This window comes from Lepeophtheirus salmonis, chromosome 5, assembly GCF_016086655.4.
Source record: "Lepeophtheirus salmonis chromosome 5, UVic_Lsal_1.4, whole genome shotgun sequence".
Lineage (NCBI taxonomy): Eukaryota > Metazoa > Arthropoda > Copepoda > Siphonostomatoida > Caligidae > Lepeophtheirus > Lepeophtheirus salmonis.
Window position 1 is genome coordinate 46,542,963 of NC_052135.2, and position 15,352 is coordinate 46,558,314.

The 15,352-nt window shown below is 30.0% G+C and overlaps 1 protein-coding gene across 3 annotated transcripts; it reads left to right on the forward strand.

Annotated features, from left to right (window-relative positions):
* The first annotated feature begins 918 nt into the window (after nucleotides 1–918).
* Nucleotides 919–9,100, forward strand: LOC121117518 (tyrosine-protein phosphatase non-receptor type 1). 3 transcript variants are annotated; one of them, XM_040711976.2, is made up of 7 exons: nucleotides 923–1,163; nucleotides 1,303–1,730; nucleotides 3,096–3,321; nucleotides 3,736–3,901; nucleotides 7,484–7,627; nucleotides 7,686–7,794; nucleotides 8,382–9,100. In XM_040711976.2, exons 1-7 carry the CDS (start codon nucleotides 1,107–1,109, stop codon nucleotides 8,590–8,592), a joined length of 1,341 nt encoding a protein of 446 aa, XP_040567910.1. In that variant the 5' UTR covers nucleotides 923–1,106; the 3' UTR covers nucleotides 8,593–9,100. The 3 variants fall into 3 exon arrangements, with proteins under 3 accessions (XP_040567911.1, XP_040567912.1, XP_040567910.1); XM_040711977.2 differs by lacking the exons at nucleotides 7,484–7,627; nucleotides 7,686–7,794; nucleotides 8,382–9,100 and adding exons at nucleotides 4,903–5,128; nucleotides 5,872–6,338 and having other exon boundaries at nucleotides 919–1,163; XM_040711978.2 differs by lacking the exons at nucleotides 7,484–7,627; nucleotides 7,686–7,794; nucleotides 8,382–9,100 and adding exons at nucleotides 4,903–5,113; nucleotides 5,872–6,338 and having other exon boundaries at nucleotides 920–1,163.
* Nucleotides 9,101–15,352: the final 6,252 nt, after the last annotated feature.

Genomic DNA, 15,352 nt, shown 5'->3' on the forward strand with positions numbered 1-15,352 from the left:
AAGAAAAAGAAGGGAGAAGACGAATGAGAATGAAAAAGAGTGAGTAATCAATATCTTCATGATCATTTATAGTACTATATGCTCTTAACACTACTAGTGCAGGGAACACTGAAATGAAATGAATATCTGGAAAAATATCTTTTTTTGGCGTGCGCTTATTTTGACGGAAGTGCAATAGAAAGTACTCAGATTAATAAAGTAAATGTAGTCAATAACTTCATATCTTACCCATTTTATATAATAATTTTATTTTTGATAGATAAAAAGTTTATGCATTAAGCAATTATAATTTCCATGACATAGAATGTGTATCGCATCTATGTTATTTTCCCCAATTTTAATAATGCAACATATGTACAATAATTCCTTTAACAACTGAAGATGAAATGCAGCTAATTCAAAAATCAATCAAAAAATTTTGGTGAAAAATAGCAGTTGAATAACTTTAGAAACATTTTTTCATGTTTTATTTGCATGAAGTTGGGTGTTCACTTTATAAACATAATTTGTAGCTTAGATATTGGAGAATTTTGATGCAATTGGATTGAAACAAAATACTGAGTTAGAAGTTATAACAAACCGACGATTTTTGAAACCATGCTACTTTGGTAGGAAATTGATTTGCTCTCGCCCATCTATAGAAGTTGGCTTAGATACATATTATATAATACTGTATATTGTACATAATATATGTGTTTCATCATAAAATTTGAGTTAAATTATGAATATTTATAATACATATTCATTATCATTGAAAGGATAATTGTTTAATGGTTAAACTTTGTTAAAAAAAAAAATTAAATTTGGAAATTTTTATTTTAATTCAAATTAATAGAAGAAAAATATTTTGCACTCTCGTCAAGTAACAAAAAAGAACGCGTTCCATTTGAACTTCTGTGTTCCCTGACTAGTATTAGTAAGTAGTAAAGTAACTACTCATCCAGGGGGGAAAGGAGAAGAAGAAAAAGAAACACGAAGAGACAGAGAGAAACAGTAAAAGATCTTTTACTATTAATTTATTTGTGAGGGAGTTGTGAAGAATCTGACGATGATGAGAGGGAAATATTGATGCTTGGCTAAAAGAGTGTATCTCTGAGTGCTCAAGGATGGAAGAAGAAATACGGGAGATAATTGAGACCGACTCCTGGAAGGAGACCTACAAGGTAATGCAGGCTGGGAGTGAGTAGAGTCTGAGAAGGATCGAGAGAATGCTGTTTTATGACGTCATTGAGTCACGTGATTTTATTATTAGGCTAATATAATTCAATTGACTTCTAATTATTATTATGATTGTGATTATAGCAAATTTGCATCGCCGCTCAACTGGATAAAGACTTTACTAGTTTGAAGGCCTGTGCCGCGGAGAATCGCTGTTTAAACCGCTATGGAGATGTTCACCCCTACGATCACAGCCGGGTAGTTCTTCACATCAAAAATGGACGAAGTGATTATATCAACGCATCATTAGTACGGAATGAAAGGGCTAAACGACGCTATATCCTTGCTCAAGGACCTTTGGACTTGACCATCGGGCACTTTTGGTCCATGGTGTGGCATGAAAATAGTAAAGCCATTCTTATGCTTAATAAATTGATGGAGAAAGGAATTAAAAAGTGTGAACAATATTGGCCTCCACACCCCGGAGATTCATTCATTTGTAAAGATGTTAATATCAAAGTTGAAAATCTGCAGTCTGAGTCACGCAACGACTACATCCTCACTAATTTACGGTTATTTTTCAATATTTTCTTAAAATCATTCATCGATCATATTATGGATTCTATTAAACCAATCCTATACCGTTATGATTTTTAATGGACCGAACTAATTAAATCCCGTTGTCTAGACGGGTCTCAAATAAAAACTCTGCCCAGATTGGTCTCAAATAAAAATTCTGTCTGGATCGATCTTACACAATGATCGGTATCATTTAAGATTCCGTGAAGATAGATTCTGAAGATGAATAGTTAATTACGTCAGTTGTTTCAAAATTGTGAACACCGGCACTATAACTTTATATGAAGTGAAATGTGTTGCATTATCATTAATCAGGAAGGGGAGGTAATAGGTTAACTGACCAATAAAGTCCCCCAAAAAAAACACGATATTTTTGGACCAAAAAAATCGGACCACAATTAGATAACGATTAAATTTCGGTCTACGGTCTGAAATTGAGATTTGAACCAAAATATTATTGGTCCGAATTGGCCCAGAAAAAAAATCTGGTATTGCACCGAGTTTCATCACTTCTAACTACGTATATAGTGATTAAAAGAGCGAAATGGCCTCAAATGCAGTTCTGTCGAACACTGTTGGGACATATACGCTTCGTTCATTTTGGTCCCGAATAAATTAGTGTTGTTCAGTACACTGGACCTATAGTGATACTGCAGTACTTATGCATATAAAACGGTACTATATTAAACTGATATTGGGTCTGGTACGTGTAGCTTCACTATGCCATTTAAAAGGATGTCCCTCCGATGAAGTAAACTTCCTAATTTCTGACCCCTCTTCCCACCACTAAATTGTCCTATATGAAAAAAAAATATATATATATATGTCTAAATATTTCCTTTTGTAAAAGAAGTAATTGCATTTATGACCCCAGACAAAAGTTCTGCGGATGCCCCTCATAGTGCATTTCCATCGCCGTTAACGACATTTTTCTTTTTAGTAGAAAAAGTATCAAAATGTACCGAAACCTAAGGTTACTGGAAACTCTATTTTAGTGTTTATTTTTAATTCGATGGCGGATTTCTTTAATCCGCGCACATTTTCTTGGTCCCTTGAGATTCGGCTTTAATGGACCCTACATTATTAGTATTATAATTTTGAGATATGGGCGATGAAGAAATATATTGTTAAATCAGTATATTTCATTTTTGTGACTAAGATTTTACAAATACCTTATTTTGACTAGCTACACTTTTATTCTGAGCCCAGAATTTATAATATGCACGCTGTTTGTATGTTCAAATAGTTCTTTACTCGTTGTTTGATTAAGAACATGATTTTGGTTCACACTTTATAGTACATAGTTAAATCAGCATAATCAAATCTCATTTTGACGTATTGTATTAATAAAATTGCAGGATAACCAATCTTGCCGTAAATGAAGAAAGGATGGTTCTACATTTTCAATATATAGCGTGGCCGGATTTTGGAGTTCCACGCTGTCCAGATACTTTTCTTAATTTTTTACAGGCAGTTCGACAAACAGGTAGTTTAGAAGAAGATGTTGGACCTCCTGTAGTACATTGCTCTGCTGGTATTGGAAGATCAGGCACCTTTTGCCTTGTTGATACTTCTTTAGTCTTAGTGAGTAGTATTGATATATTTATAGTGCTGGATTCGAGTATTGATCGAACTCAGGAAACAAACAAAGACTTCACCAAGCCCACAATATGCAAGTTACGCGAACTCACCAGATTTTTTTTTTTTTTTCAATTCTACTTTATTTGAATTCGAATAATAAACATAAGGTTATGTATTCGAGTTGTGATAAGTCAAATATCTATGATCACTCAAAAGAACAGTAAAAAACCATTCTTTTATTAAAAAAGAAAATTTGATGTATTAAAAAGGAGAAACTATATAGGTGGAAATTCTCAAAAACTCGAATTCAAAATTTTTGACTCGAATCCAACACTAAATATGTATTTATAACTTCAGCTTTTCCTTAATTTATTTATTTCTAAATTTTAATTAACTATTTAATTTGTTTCATTAAAGATTGCCAAAGAAGGGCCCTCGTCTGTTATATTAAAAGACATTTTGTTAGACCTACGCACATATCGTATGGGTTTAATACAAACATGGGAACAGTTAAAATTTAGCTACCTCGCTATTGTATCTGGAGCCAAAAGAGATAATCAACTATCACAGGATTTTCTTAATGGTAAGAACTCATTTAAAAATAAATCAGCTATTAAGTGGATCGATTTTAGTTATTACGACCTATTATTTTAAGAATGTCAACTCGATAAGGGTTATTGTTGTTAACGTTAGAAATGAATGGTTAAATAATTACTGTGGAATGGATTTATGGTATTAACGTTATTTAAACACTTTTTTCCCCTAAAACAAAGAATTTCGTAAATCTGGCTTGAGGTTTTTACTTTTTGACATTATTTTTATCTTCATTTAACCATTAATCAAAAGAAATACTATTTAGATAAATTAAATTTAATATTTTCGTACTTAACTTATATGTAATATATGTAATTTGTAAAATATCTAAAGGTTTATTCAAAAATAATAGCTTATTCTTAATTATTAATTTAATTCAACTTGCTCATGTCATATTGTTCACGTAATATTTATATATACATACATAAATTAAATGTTGATTCCCAATTTGTTGAAATTAATTCACATTTCTATAAAAAAATTGGTTTTAGTGATTGGTGATATGTTTTGAAAATTCACAAATATTACTTTCAGAATATGAAATCATTATAATATGTCACTTTTTGGGTATACATTGGGTGAAAGGAAGATTTATCTTATTAATATTATATTTATACTTTCTTATCTTATTATTTAAAAAAATAACCCAATTTCTGCAAAAGTGGAAAATATAGCATTTAAAAAACTTTTAAAGATTGATAAATTATAATTAAACTATTTTATTCTATGTCTTGTTCATAAAAAATTGCTGATAACACTTAATTAAAAAAAATATTCATCTTCAGAATACCACTTATATTATAATGTAATACAAGGATTATAATCATAATAATTTATAAATACCTATATATCTCACTTATGAGACTCGGGCATACAAAAAAAGTTGCTTTGTAAGTCAAAATTAATTCTACATTTATAATCTGAAGAAATTTCTGCGAAAATAGTTGTTAGGTGTCTCAGTTTGATGTTGATAAATATCTTTTTAACCAGATGTGATAAAACCAGCTCCCCAGCCCAAGGATCCAAATTCTTCAGTTATTTTGAAAAGGCAAAGGTCTTTCAATGAAGATAGCAAAAAGAATGCAAAGTCTCAGAAAAAAGAACAGGAATTAAAATCATCTAGCAGTGAAGAGTCTACCAGCGAGGACAATGAAGGGGTTAAAATCAAAGTTTAAAGCATTGATGAATGAGTATGGAGGAGGTACTATTAATCAATGTTTGTTATAGTTTTATATGAATTTTAGATTATCATGAGGAATGAAGAATTTTTCTCCTATTATATTATCATCATATTTTAAATTATGCTTACTTTGTATGTTCTTATAAAATATTATTATATAATTACTAGCTGTGTTTGTGACTTATTTAATAGTCATTTGACTGTCCCATTTTCTTGTTAATATGCCCCCATACACAAAAATATTTTCTTCGTGGGACAATCAAAGAACTGATTGGTAAAGTTTGATAAAATAATGTTCCTCATTTTTGTTCAACAACCATTATTTTAAATTTTGCTTTTTTATGTTTGCTAAAACAAAGGGAACTGCAAATCATTGTGCACATCTTAGAGCCCTGAAATTATAAAAAACAGGGTGCATAATTAGTTTTACTCATAAACCAGCTACTTAAATATAACTTTTGACTCCATCATTATATTTTTAACGGTACAACATGTCTAAAATAGGCCAATTTCACCAAAAATTAAAATGACCGGTACTAGGCAAAAATGCCTGAGATGCCTCAAAATTAAGCAAATTCAGATTTTCGATTCTCCCCAGTAGGAAAAGTTTGTGTGCAGGAAAATTAACAAATATTAATCCGAAAAAGGACAATCTAATGCCCATTTTTAGAAAAACTCGGATAACTTTAAAAAATATTCTTCTTCATGATATTCTTACTTACTAAATATATATTATAATCTCGACGGATATTTATATCTTCCTTTTTCCTTATTTTCAGACACCAAGATTTTCTTTTCCGTGTTTCAAAGATTTGACCGAATATATCAATTTCCCCCCTTGATAATATTAATAATAATATTAAGTAATAAAATCAGAACTTGTATTTTTTTGGACGTATTAAGATCCTTTTTTTAAGTATTCTATCTATTTTTGATAGTTTAAGAGAAAGTTTATCAAAAAAAAAACATTTTCTTTTTTATGAAAATAGATTTTTTTTTTCAATTCTAATTAATCATAGAATTTTAATCAAAAATGGAAAAATTAAGTGTTATTTTAGCTTTTAAGAAAAGTATATGTTTCGTGTATATCATTTTGAAACATTATTTAAATTTTAAACATTTTAAATGTTTGGACTCTGTATTTAACTTTGTTGAATTGATGATGAGGAAGCCTTTTTCTCTCTCTGAATGAATGTAAAGTGTGTCATTTTTATTTTTGTATTGAATAAATTTGATCATTCTTCTATTTCATAATTTTTTATTCATTTTTTTATATTCTTATATTATTCATTTATTAGTGAACAATATGATTTGATGTTGTTGTAAAAATTATATTGGCTCTTTTTTATAACAGGGTGAACTTATATATTTTTTTAATATTCTATTTCTGTTATTACCAGTAGGGAATGACACAATTTTCACAGATGAGGTCATGTGTAAATTTTAGCGTCAATACGCAAAAGATTTACATGTCTTTTTTTTTCTTTTTTTTTTCAGCTCTTTGTTAGGGGAATTTTGGGTCTTGGATTTTTTTTTAGCAAAATACATTTCAAATCTTCTTTCGATTTGAATATTCTTTGACTTTTTATTCTTTTTTTCTATTATTTGAATTAATTTTTTTGAATAATGATAAATATTTCTTCACTTTTTTTTATGGTCTTCAAGGAGTAATTTTCATTTTTCTTAAATTTCTTTTTTTATAAATGACATTTCTAGGAGAAGACTTTTCTTTTGAATTTTTCTCTTCAATGACTTTTTCTATACTATTTCATTAATTTATTTGAATTTTTTCATTAATTTCGCGCCCCCTGTAATCTTTCCGCGCTTGAGAGACCATGAACCCCCCTTACCACTCTGCCACTAATTATTGGCCAGAGTTTCTTCTTCTTAAGTTAGTAGAAAATGGATTTAGTTTAGTTACATATTTACATATCATAATTTTGGTTTTTTAAATAATATTTTGTTGCTTTTTCGTTGTATTTGGGACGATTACAATTAGAAAAATGTGTACTTTTTTTCCCTCATTATATATCTGGTGTCCTTCCTTCAAATATGTACACATATTTATATATATATTAAAGCCAAAAAATTAGTATAATTAACCAGTTAGTTCAATTTATAATTAATAATGAGAGTCGAACTCTTATCTACTATTTCTTGGAGATAGAAAACTGGAAATGACGTTGTTCTTTTCTCAGAATTGATGAAGGGAAAGCATTATTAATACTTCGTAAATACGTGAGTTATTTCACGATTTTATTTCTAAATTAATTAATGAAATATAAATGAATAAATGTATTTTGTGTGATTTCTAAAATGTTTCCAATGTTAAAGTTTTGTAGAAGGGTTATTTATTTCCGCCCTCTTTATTTTCTACATGTATGTTTCCAGATCATGACATTTCCCTCACCCCAACTGTGGTTAATGATGATGACACTTCTCCACCTTTACCCCCACCTCGAACAGACTCTTTGAAAAGTTGTACTACAAAATTAACCAATGGAGCCACAACTCACAATCAATCAAAAATCAATGGTATATTAAAGTAGATTTTGTTAAATCATTTATTTTGTTCAATTTTCTCTTTCTACAGATAAAAATGATGTAGACGAAACTAAGGAAAACAGAGTTGAAACCAAGACTGATTCATCAGATAAATCTGCGACTATACTCAATAGTCACAAAATGGAGGAGAGGAAAAGGTGCAATATTCTGTATATTTTTAGGTTTTAGTCCACTTTTTGCATATATTGCGTATAGAAATACCTAATACATTTTGTATATAAACATTGGGGTATTTTTTAAGACAGGATTCCATGAAAATATGACCAAATCAGCATTACAATATTAGAAATAATATTATCCATATTTTTTTGGAATAAAGATTCAGAAATATGTCGATGGGGACAACTCACATGTATGTACTTAAAGAGACGTCCAGATGATATTATGTGTGGGGAAAGGGGAAGGGTCGTGTAACTCGGAAATTTTAAGATCTTTTTTTAAATATCAATATTATTTTTTTAATGAAAATAGCATTTGGGGAGGGGTATAGCCTAAAACTTTGGAAGTTAAGTCATTTTGGGCCATTTTCTTAGGACTATATGGCGCTTGCAAGTACCAACTCTAATACTAATTTTGTATAGTATCGTTTTAATTGCGTCAGTTACCCAGTACCACTACTGCGTCGATATATTTAACAATAATAGTCTAAGCCCACGATGATATGAACCTAGTTTGATCATTTCGTACACAACTTTTTTAAAAACATTTACCATTTCTGTTGTAGGGAAGTGCAAGAACTTCGTCGCCGTCAATTGAAGGAGGATAAGAAACAAAACACTATGAGGTTTTTAGAGTATATAAAGAGAAAGCAACGGGAGTCCGAGGAATATAATATTCGTCGAAAATACCTTTATGAGAATTTGTTTTCATTTGGTGTCGGTGTTATGATGGTAGTCGCTAGTGTGGTTTTTTACTACTACGATAATGGTTCATAATATTAATAATATAATATAATAACATGTTATCATTAACATAAAATTATAAATAGATGAATGTAGATGTTTGTGTACGTATAAATAATATATATTTATATAAGTGTGCCATATGTATATTGTATGTTTTTAGAGGGTTGTGAGAAAAAAAATCAAGTCAAGTCAAGGAAATATTATTATATATAGATAATATTATGTGTTATTATATTATTATTTGAATGATGCTCTATTTATCATGATTTTTGATTCCTTTGTATTATATTATAAAATATGAATAATTATACATTATAATTATTATAATCATCACATGATGAAAAAATTGTAGATATAAAAACCCTATTATCATCACCATCAAACCCGATAAACTCTACTTATTCTATTACTATTACTACTAATATTAATTAATTATCGTAATTTGCTCTATCTATCTCTATTTTATATCATCATTTGTCATCAACTTCCACTATTATTAATAACTACAAAATAAATATATCTATACCTATGTACATAATACGAGTGTCCTCACATCTCCTATTTTTATTCTTTAGGAATCCTTTTTTAATAACTTCAATAATTGTTTTAAAATACTTATTATGAACTGGAATACAGTAATATTCATATTTCATTTGTCCGGTTTTTCCTACATCAAGTCGTTTAATCAACCATTCTCTTTTGCAAGGGCATTTTCTCTCCAAAGCTGTAAGACTGAGTGGTGAAACACACATGTTAAGTTGATAAGATTTTCCTTGGCTACGTGTAAATTACTTACCCCTCAAAATGTGGTTTTTGAGACATCGTCGAGGGTGTTAACTTATCGATTTATCATAATTGTATTTGTCAAGGTTATGTAGTCATATTAACCTTTGTATTCGTATGTAATTTTTTCAACTACAAAATTGCTCAATTAAAAAAGTGAATTCATGGAGCATGTGTATTTAGACTGGGATACTTTATTATTTCCCAAAGTTAGATAACTAATTATATATGGCACTCTCAACGACCCTAATAAATTGGGACGTTGTCAAGTCCAACTCTAATTGAACAAATATTGATTAGGGTGTCTTCGTTTCACCACTTGGTTTTAACTTTGGTGCTCTTTTTAGATCCTTTCCTATAAGTAGAACCTTTTTATGTAAACTCCTGGAATATACGATTCTACATGCTGAGATAGTGTTAGGAATACATAGTGGTATCAGGGTATTGACGTATTGGAAACGGTGCTCACTCTGAATTGGAATTGTATCAGGTATAGACAGCGCTATTACGTCATAAAAATCTATGATTTAATACCCCGAATTTATAAGATGGCGAAAGAATGTTAATTATCTCTTATAAGAAAAATAACGTCATCAAATTTATAAGCCCCATTGTTGGGAATGGAGCGTTTTGACGTAACGTCACCATTGTTGGCTATGTTGGTCATTTAGGGGCCTAAACAAACAAGTTATTTAAGCATAAAACCCTTTTTTTCATTAGTATTAAGGAAAATGTTGAACTATTGTATATGAAAATGGGACACACAAATAAAAGGACTTAATCTATTCCTCCATGCCTGATTTTATGATATGTATATCTGACCCAAGATGTAGGTATTATAAATATGTGATTACATCGTTATATTGTCCTATTTCCAAATTGTAGATAAAAATTAACAATTACAATGAAGCCAATGAAATATCTTGCTCTACATAATTATCCTACTTTACTTCCTTAATAAATCAAAAAAAAATATTGGAAATTTGTCTATCTTATGCACTAAAATATCAACTTTGGACTCCCAAGATGGCATCTCATAAAATTATGATACAATTGATGACTTCAGTGAAAATACTATCTTATATAGAGACATAGGCGCCGGAAGGGGGGGGGGCAACCCCCACCGCCCCAATCCTAAAAGTGGAGGGGGGTGCAAAATGATTTTTCGCCCCCCCCCCCAATATATATATATAAGCTAACACTTCCTAAATTTAATTTATACATCATTTTTAATATTATTCCTGCGCGCTTCTTGCGAAAATTATCTCGGTTTGTATACAACAGATATATACTCAACTTGAAATTTTGAATTTTTTTTAGATTTTATAGCCTATTTGCTATTACTTCTTAATAAAAAACACGCTTCCGCTCATTTTTTCGCTCATAATGGAATTTTAACTCTTTATGTAGGTATTTTACAAAAAATTTCAAATTCTATTTTCTTCTTTTAAACCTGTTTTATCTAATAGATAATTGTAAAAAGACATTTTTTATACCAAAATCACATCTGTATCCTCAATATTAATAAATTATGGCCAATTTATCATGGGAATTTCACACTTTTTTTGTAGTATTAAATCTGTTAATATTATAACCATATCTATGGTTATAACCTACACCAAAATCTGTGATCTAATAAAATATGATATTTCAATAAAACAGCATAACTTTCTTAAACATCAAGAAAATTGAACGAAATTTTCATGAATTGGAGATTGCAGTATTGTGCAATATATGATACATTTAAATACCTGCAATTCAATTGTATAATATGAAATTCTAGTTTATGAATATCTTCCCACGCTCACCAGACAATTAATGAGAGTTATTATTGGAAAATGGAGAGTTTAAGAATTAAGACAAAGTAATTTCAAATTGTGCAGTAATTAAGATGTCGGGTTGAAATTGATGTACGCCCTATACACAATTTTTTGTAAACTTTACAAGATATTTAAAACAAGATTTTTTTTTAAATCCATTATAATTTTTATATGATCTATTACATCTCATCCATAATTTTGAAAGCTCTCTTGAGAGGACTTATTTTGTAGTAAATAGTGCGATTAAACGAAGCAACAGATTAAAATAAAAATACCCTGAGTGAAAGCTGAAGAATTTATTTACATTAAATATAAATAACGTCAAATTGGTTTCCCCAATTTAAGTAGTAAGCATCCAGCTTTTCTACGAGAGTTCTTGAAACACTCCTTAACTTTGTCGCACGCCTCCTGCAATATTTTCCCTCTCCGTAAATCGAGATTTTGTAACCTTTTTTATACTTGCAAATAATTTACGAAAATTTATTCCAAGAAATGAAGACAAATAAGGTACAAGTATAAATAAAACTTACATATCTAAAATAAAAAATCCATAAAATGGTTTAACTATGAAATATTATTCATTGAGAAAAGTAATTTTTTTTTCAAAGGAGGCAGCTGAGGTCGACCGGATTCATTATTTTGTAGAAATATCTTTTGAACTTTTGGGAAAGAGTTTATTAGATCTAAAGAGGTCCCTTCTCAATTCATACAATTTTCTGCAATTTCATTTCATTTATTTATTTTTTTTTGAATTTTTTCTTCATTGGAAAAAAGCTCAATTGCTAATAAATCGTCAGGATTATCACAAAAATCACAGTTTGGATGAGGAGGCTAACTTTATCCACTTAAACTTTTTTCATTTATTCTTATAATTCTGGAGAATCGCTAAAACATTCCAAATCTTTACATAATGGATGAGATGTAGCTAACAAGTGGATCTTATCTTTAAAAAGGTGCCCGAATATTTTTTCGATTCCAGCTAATAAAGTCTCTAGTAGAGCCTTTTAAAAATTAGATTTTTGAGTTTTTTCTTTACCACTGAAAGTGAAGGCAAAATGTATTCAAAAAACACATGTGGTGACAACATAAAAGTAAGCTGGGATATTTTTTCTGAATATTACGGAAGTATGATAAACGTATCCAAATGAGTACTATAATTTATATAAATTCAAAAAAGTGATAAAGTCTTTAAGAGCTGCGGTTTTTAAGGTTGACTGACCCTGATAAAAATCAGTTACACTGATCATAAAAGATATTGAGACATCATGACGTGAATAGTTTTTTTAAGAAGAGTGTTTAAGTATATTCACGTTGCAAATATAATGAAAAGAAAGGAATTTACTGGTTAAGAACATGTCTCCCCAACTGAAATTGATTATATTGATGATATCAAAATACGATCTAAAGTTCAAATATAGCAAGATCAAATTGACTGAATTTATATATAATATGTTCATGTAAAAATTTAACCCTTTCATGCATAGAAGTAACTACATTGTACATCTATTTAAGCGTTTTTCCCTATATCTACATAAAATACCTATGAGTAGCCTTTCTTAGATGCAATATATTGACCACTCCTGCGGAAGCTATTCTATCATACTCATCATTAAATAAATCTTATTAGCTAATTAATTTTAAAAGGAAAAGTACCCCATTATATTATAACCGGCGATAAAAGTAGGAGTAATAATGGAACCTCATTCTATTTCGGTTTCTACTTTTTATAACAAATCATCTATTCAGGGGAAAAAATATAATTATATTAAATAATATCTAAGCTGACTATTATGTAAAGGTTTTTCCAAAATTTTATTACAAACTGGACAAAATCATGATTTTTTATGTGTCCACTTAGTTGTACATCAAGGATCTAGAACTATTTTTCAAATTGAATTGAGTTTCAATTTGTAACTTATTTTCGAAAAATATTATTTAGTGTACCATAATTTCTGGGATAATAAATACACTATTTTATGTTTTTAGATGATGCGATTTAGGTTTTATACATTACTGTATACTATAAATAGGTAAGAAGAATAAGTATACAGGGTTATAGAACATTTTCCATACTAAAGTGAAGACGATTGGGATAATAGTGATGTAGAATGGCTACCTGTACAAATTGGAGGAAATCAAGATGTAGGGACTGTTAGAAATAGTGAAAAAGAAGTTGAGAAAGGAGATGAGGCTGTTGAATCTGAGACATAACCATCTGTCAGAGGTCAAAATAAAAAATCAAAGGCTAAGAAGATATTATGGAAAACTAAAGATAACCAATTTGAAGAAGACCTACCTTCTTTCTTAGGAGAGAGTAAAATTAATATAGGTGGAGAAGATCTAATAGACTCTTCCATGCATCTTTTCACGGACAACATGTTAGATGAAATTGTATACAATAAAAACCTTTTGAAAAATTGAATAAAATCTGTAGGCAGGGATAGCCGTCCGCTCCATTTCTTTTTATTGCTGCGATTGAGGAGCTTGTAGTATATATATCAAAAAAGTATGGGAGGTTTTGGAATATGTTTTGAGGGAGATAAACATCTCATCGACATGATGTTACCATGACAGTGGAAGCAAATTCAGAGGCTGGAAGTACTATTAAATTTCTTTGGAAAATTGAGGAAGAGGTCCGGTCTTGAGTTGAATTTGAGTAAAACTGCTATTATACCTATCGGTTCAAGGAATCCTGCTCAAAAGCTCAAAGTTGAGAGCTGCAATATCAAAAGGAAGATTGATATATTAGGCATAACATGGGAGAGTAATGGTATCCACGAAGATAACTGGAACCAAATTAAGTCAGCAGTATATCAAAAAATAAACCTCTGGAGGAAGTTAAATATACGAAAAAGAATAGACCTATACAATAATCGTATTATTCCTACAGTAATTTATAAAGCTACAGCAAGTCCTTCCGCGAATATACTGTAAAATTTTTGTAGACATGTCGGGGAATCTCTCACTAGAATGGAGAAGGACAATTAATGAAACCAGTATATATACAAGGCTTATGATGGGAACCAATCATACCAATGTAACCACGGCACTATCTCAAGTGTGGGGTGCGGCTCAACGAGTTTTCTAGACTAATGATCCTGTCTTTCATGAAGGCTCAACAATAGATATTGTTCGGGAAAATTTGAGTGATAAGTTTTTCTTTAGGAAATTAAAGGATCCATCTATTTTGGAAGAACATGCTCTTAGCACTGGCATTTTAGCTAGGCATGATATTCACTCCTCAGATCTATTCAATGACTGGAAATTCAAGTTTACTCTTGAGAGGAGTTCAGGTCTTTATATTATGCCATGCCCTTGGCATTTGAAAATGGTATTGCCTAATTTTGAAGGTGAGGCGAATATGTTATGTGATCTACATAGGAGAAGATTGAGTCTCCCTGAAAATTGCATAAAAATATTAAAAAATTGTATTTCAGTTGGGAAAATTCGTTTTAACAAAAAAGAAAGAATGATATTTTAATGTAATTTCCACACAGGAAGAAGATGCCATTATCTGTGAGGGAACTGAGTTTACATGGAGTGACCAGATACATGAGAGGCAAACTCGTCAAACGAAGACTGCAGAGAGCAACACATATGTACTGCATAGAAAAAATATTCTAGCATATCTTGAGACATATGTTTCACATTTTTTTATTATAATCTTTAAAATTATTATAGAACTCTAAAATTTTCCGATGTAATCTCATAAGATGCAGAAAAATGAAAAAGAAATAAAGTTTTATGTAAATGGGCGAAAATTTGTGCTATTTTTTCGCTCATCTAAGCTGGCAAGACCATTCGCACTATAGCTCGTTTTTACAGCACCATTTTACTGCTAGCAAACCAGATGCAACAATTATTCGTTAAACTGAGAATTGTATAAGAATCGTGCAAATTTTTGTGCTTACTATTTTTACGTTAAAGTTCTGGAATGAAATGTCGGTATTATAAATCAAGTTAGCATTATTTTGTTACAGTAAAGAGAGCATACTTTACTAAATATCTTTTTTTACAGTAAAACTTTGTGTGTCTGAGAGAAATTTTAGAGCTTAGAAAATTTGCTGGATATTAATTTCAAACTTAACTTATTTCAATGTTTAGAAGTTAATTTATACACCTCCACAGTCTATACGTTCATTCAAGGGGATTAAGATTTGGAAAGAAAGGTTTTCTTAAAAAGTTTC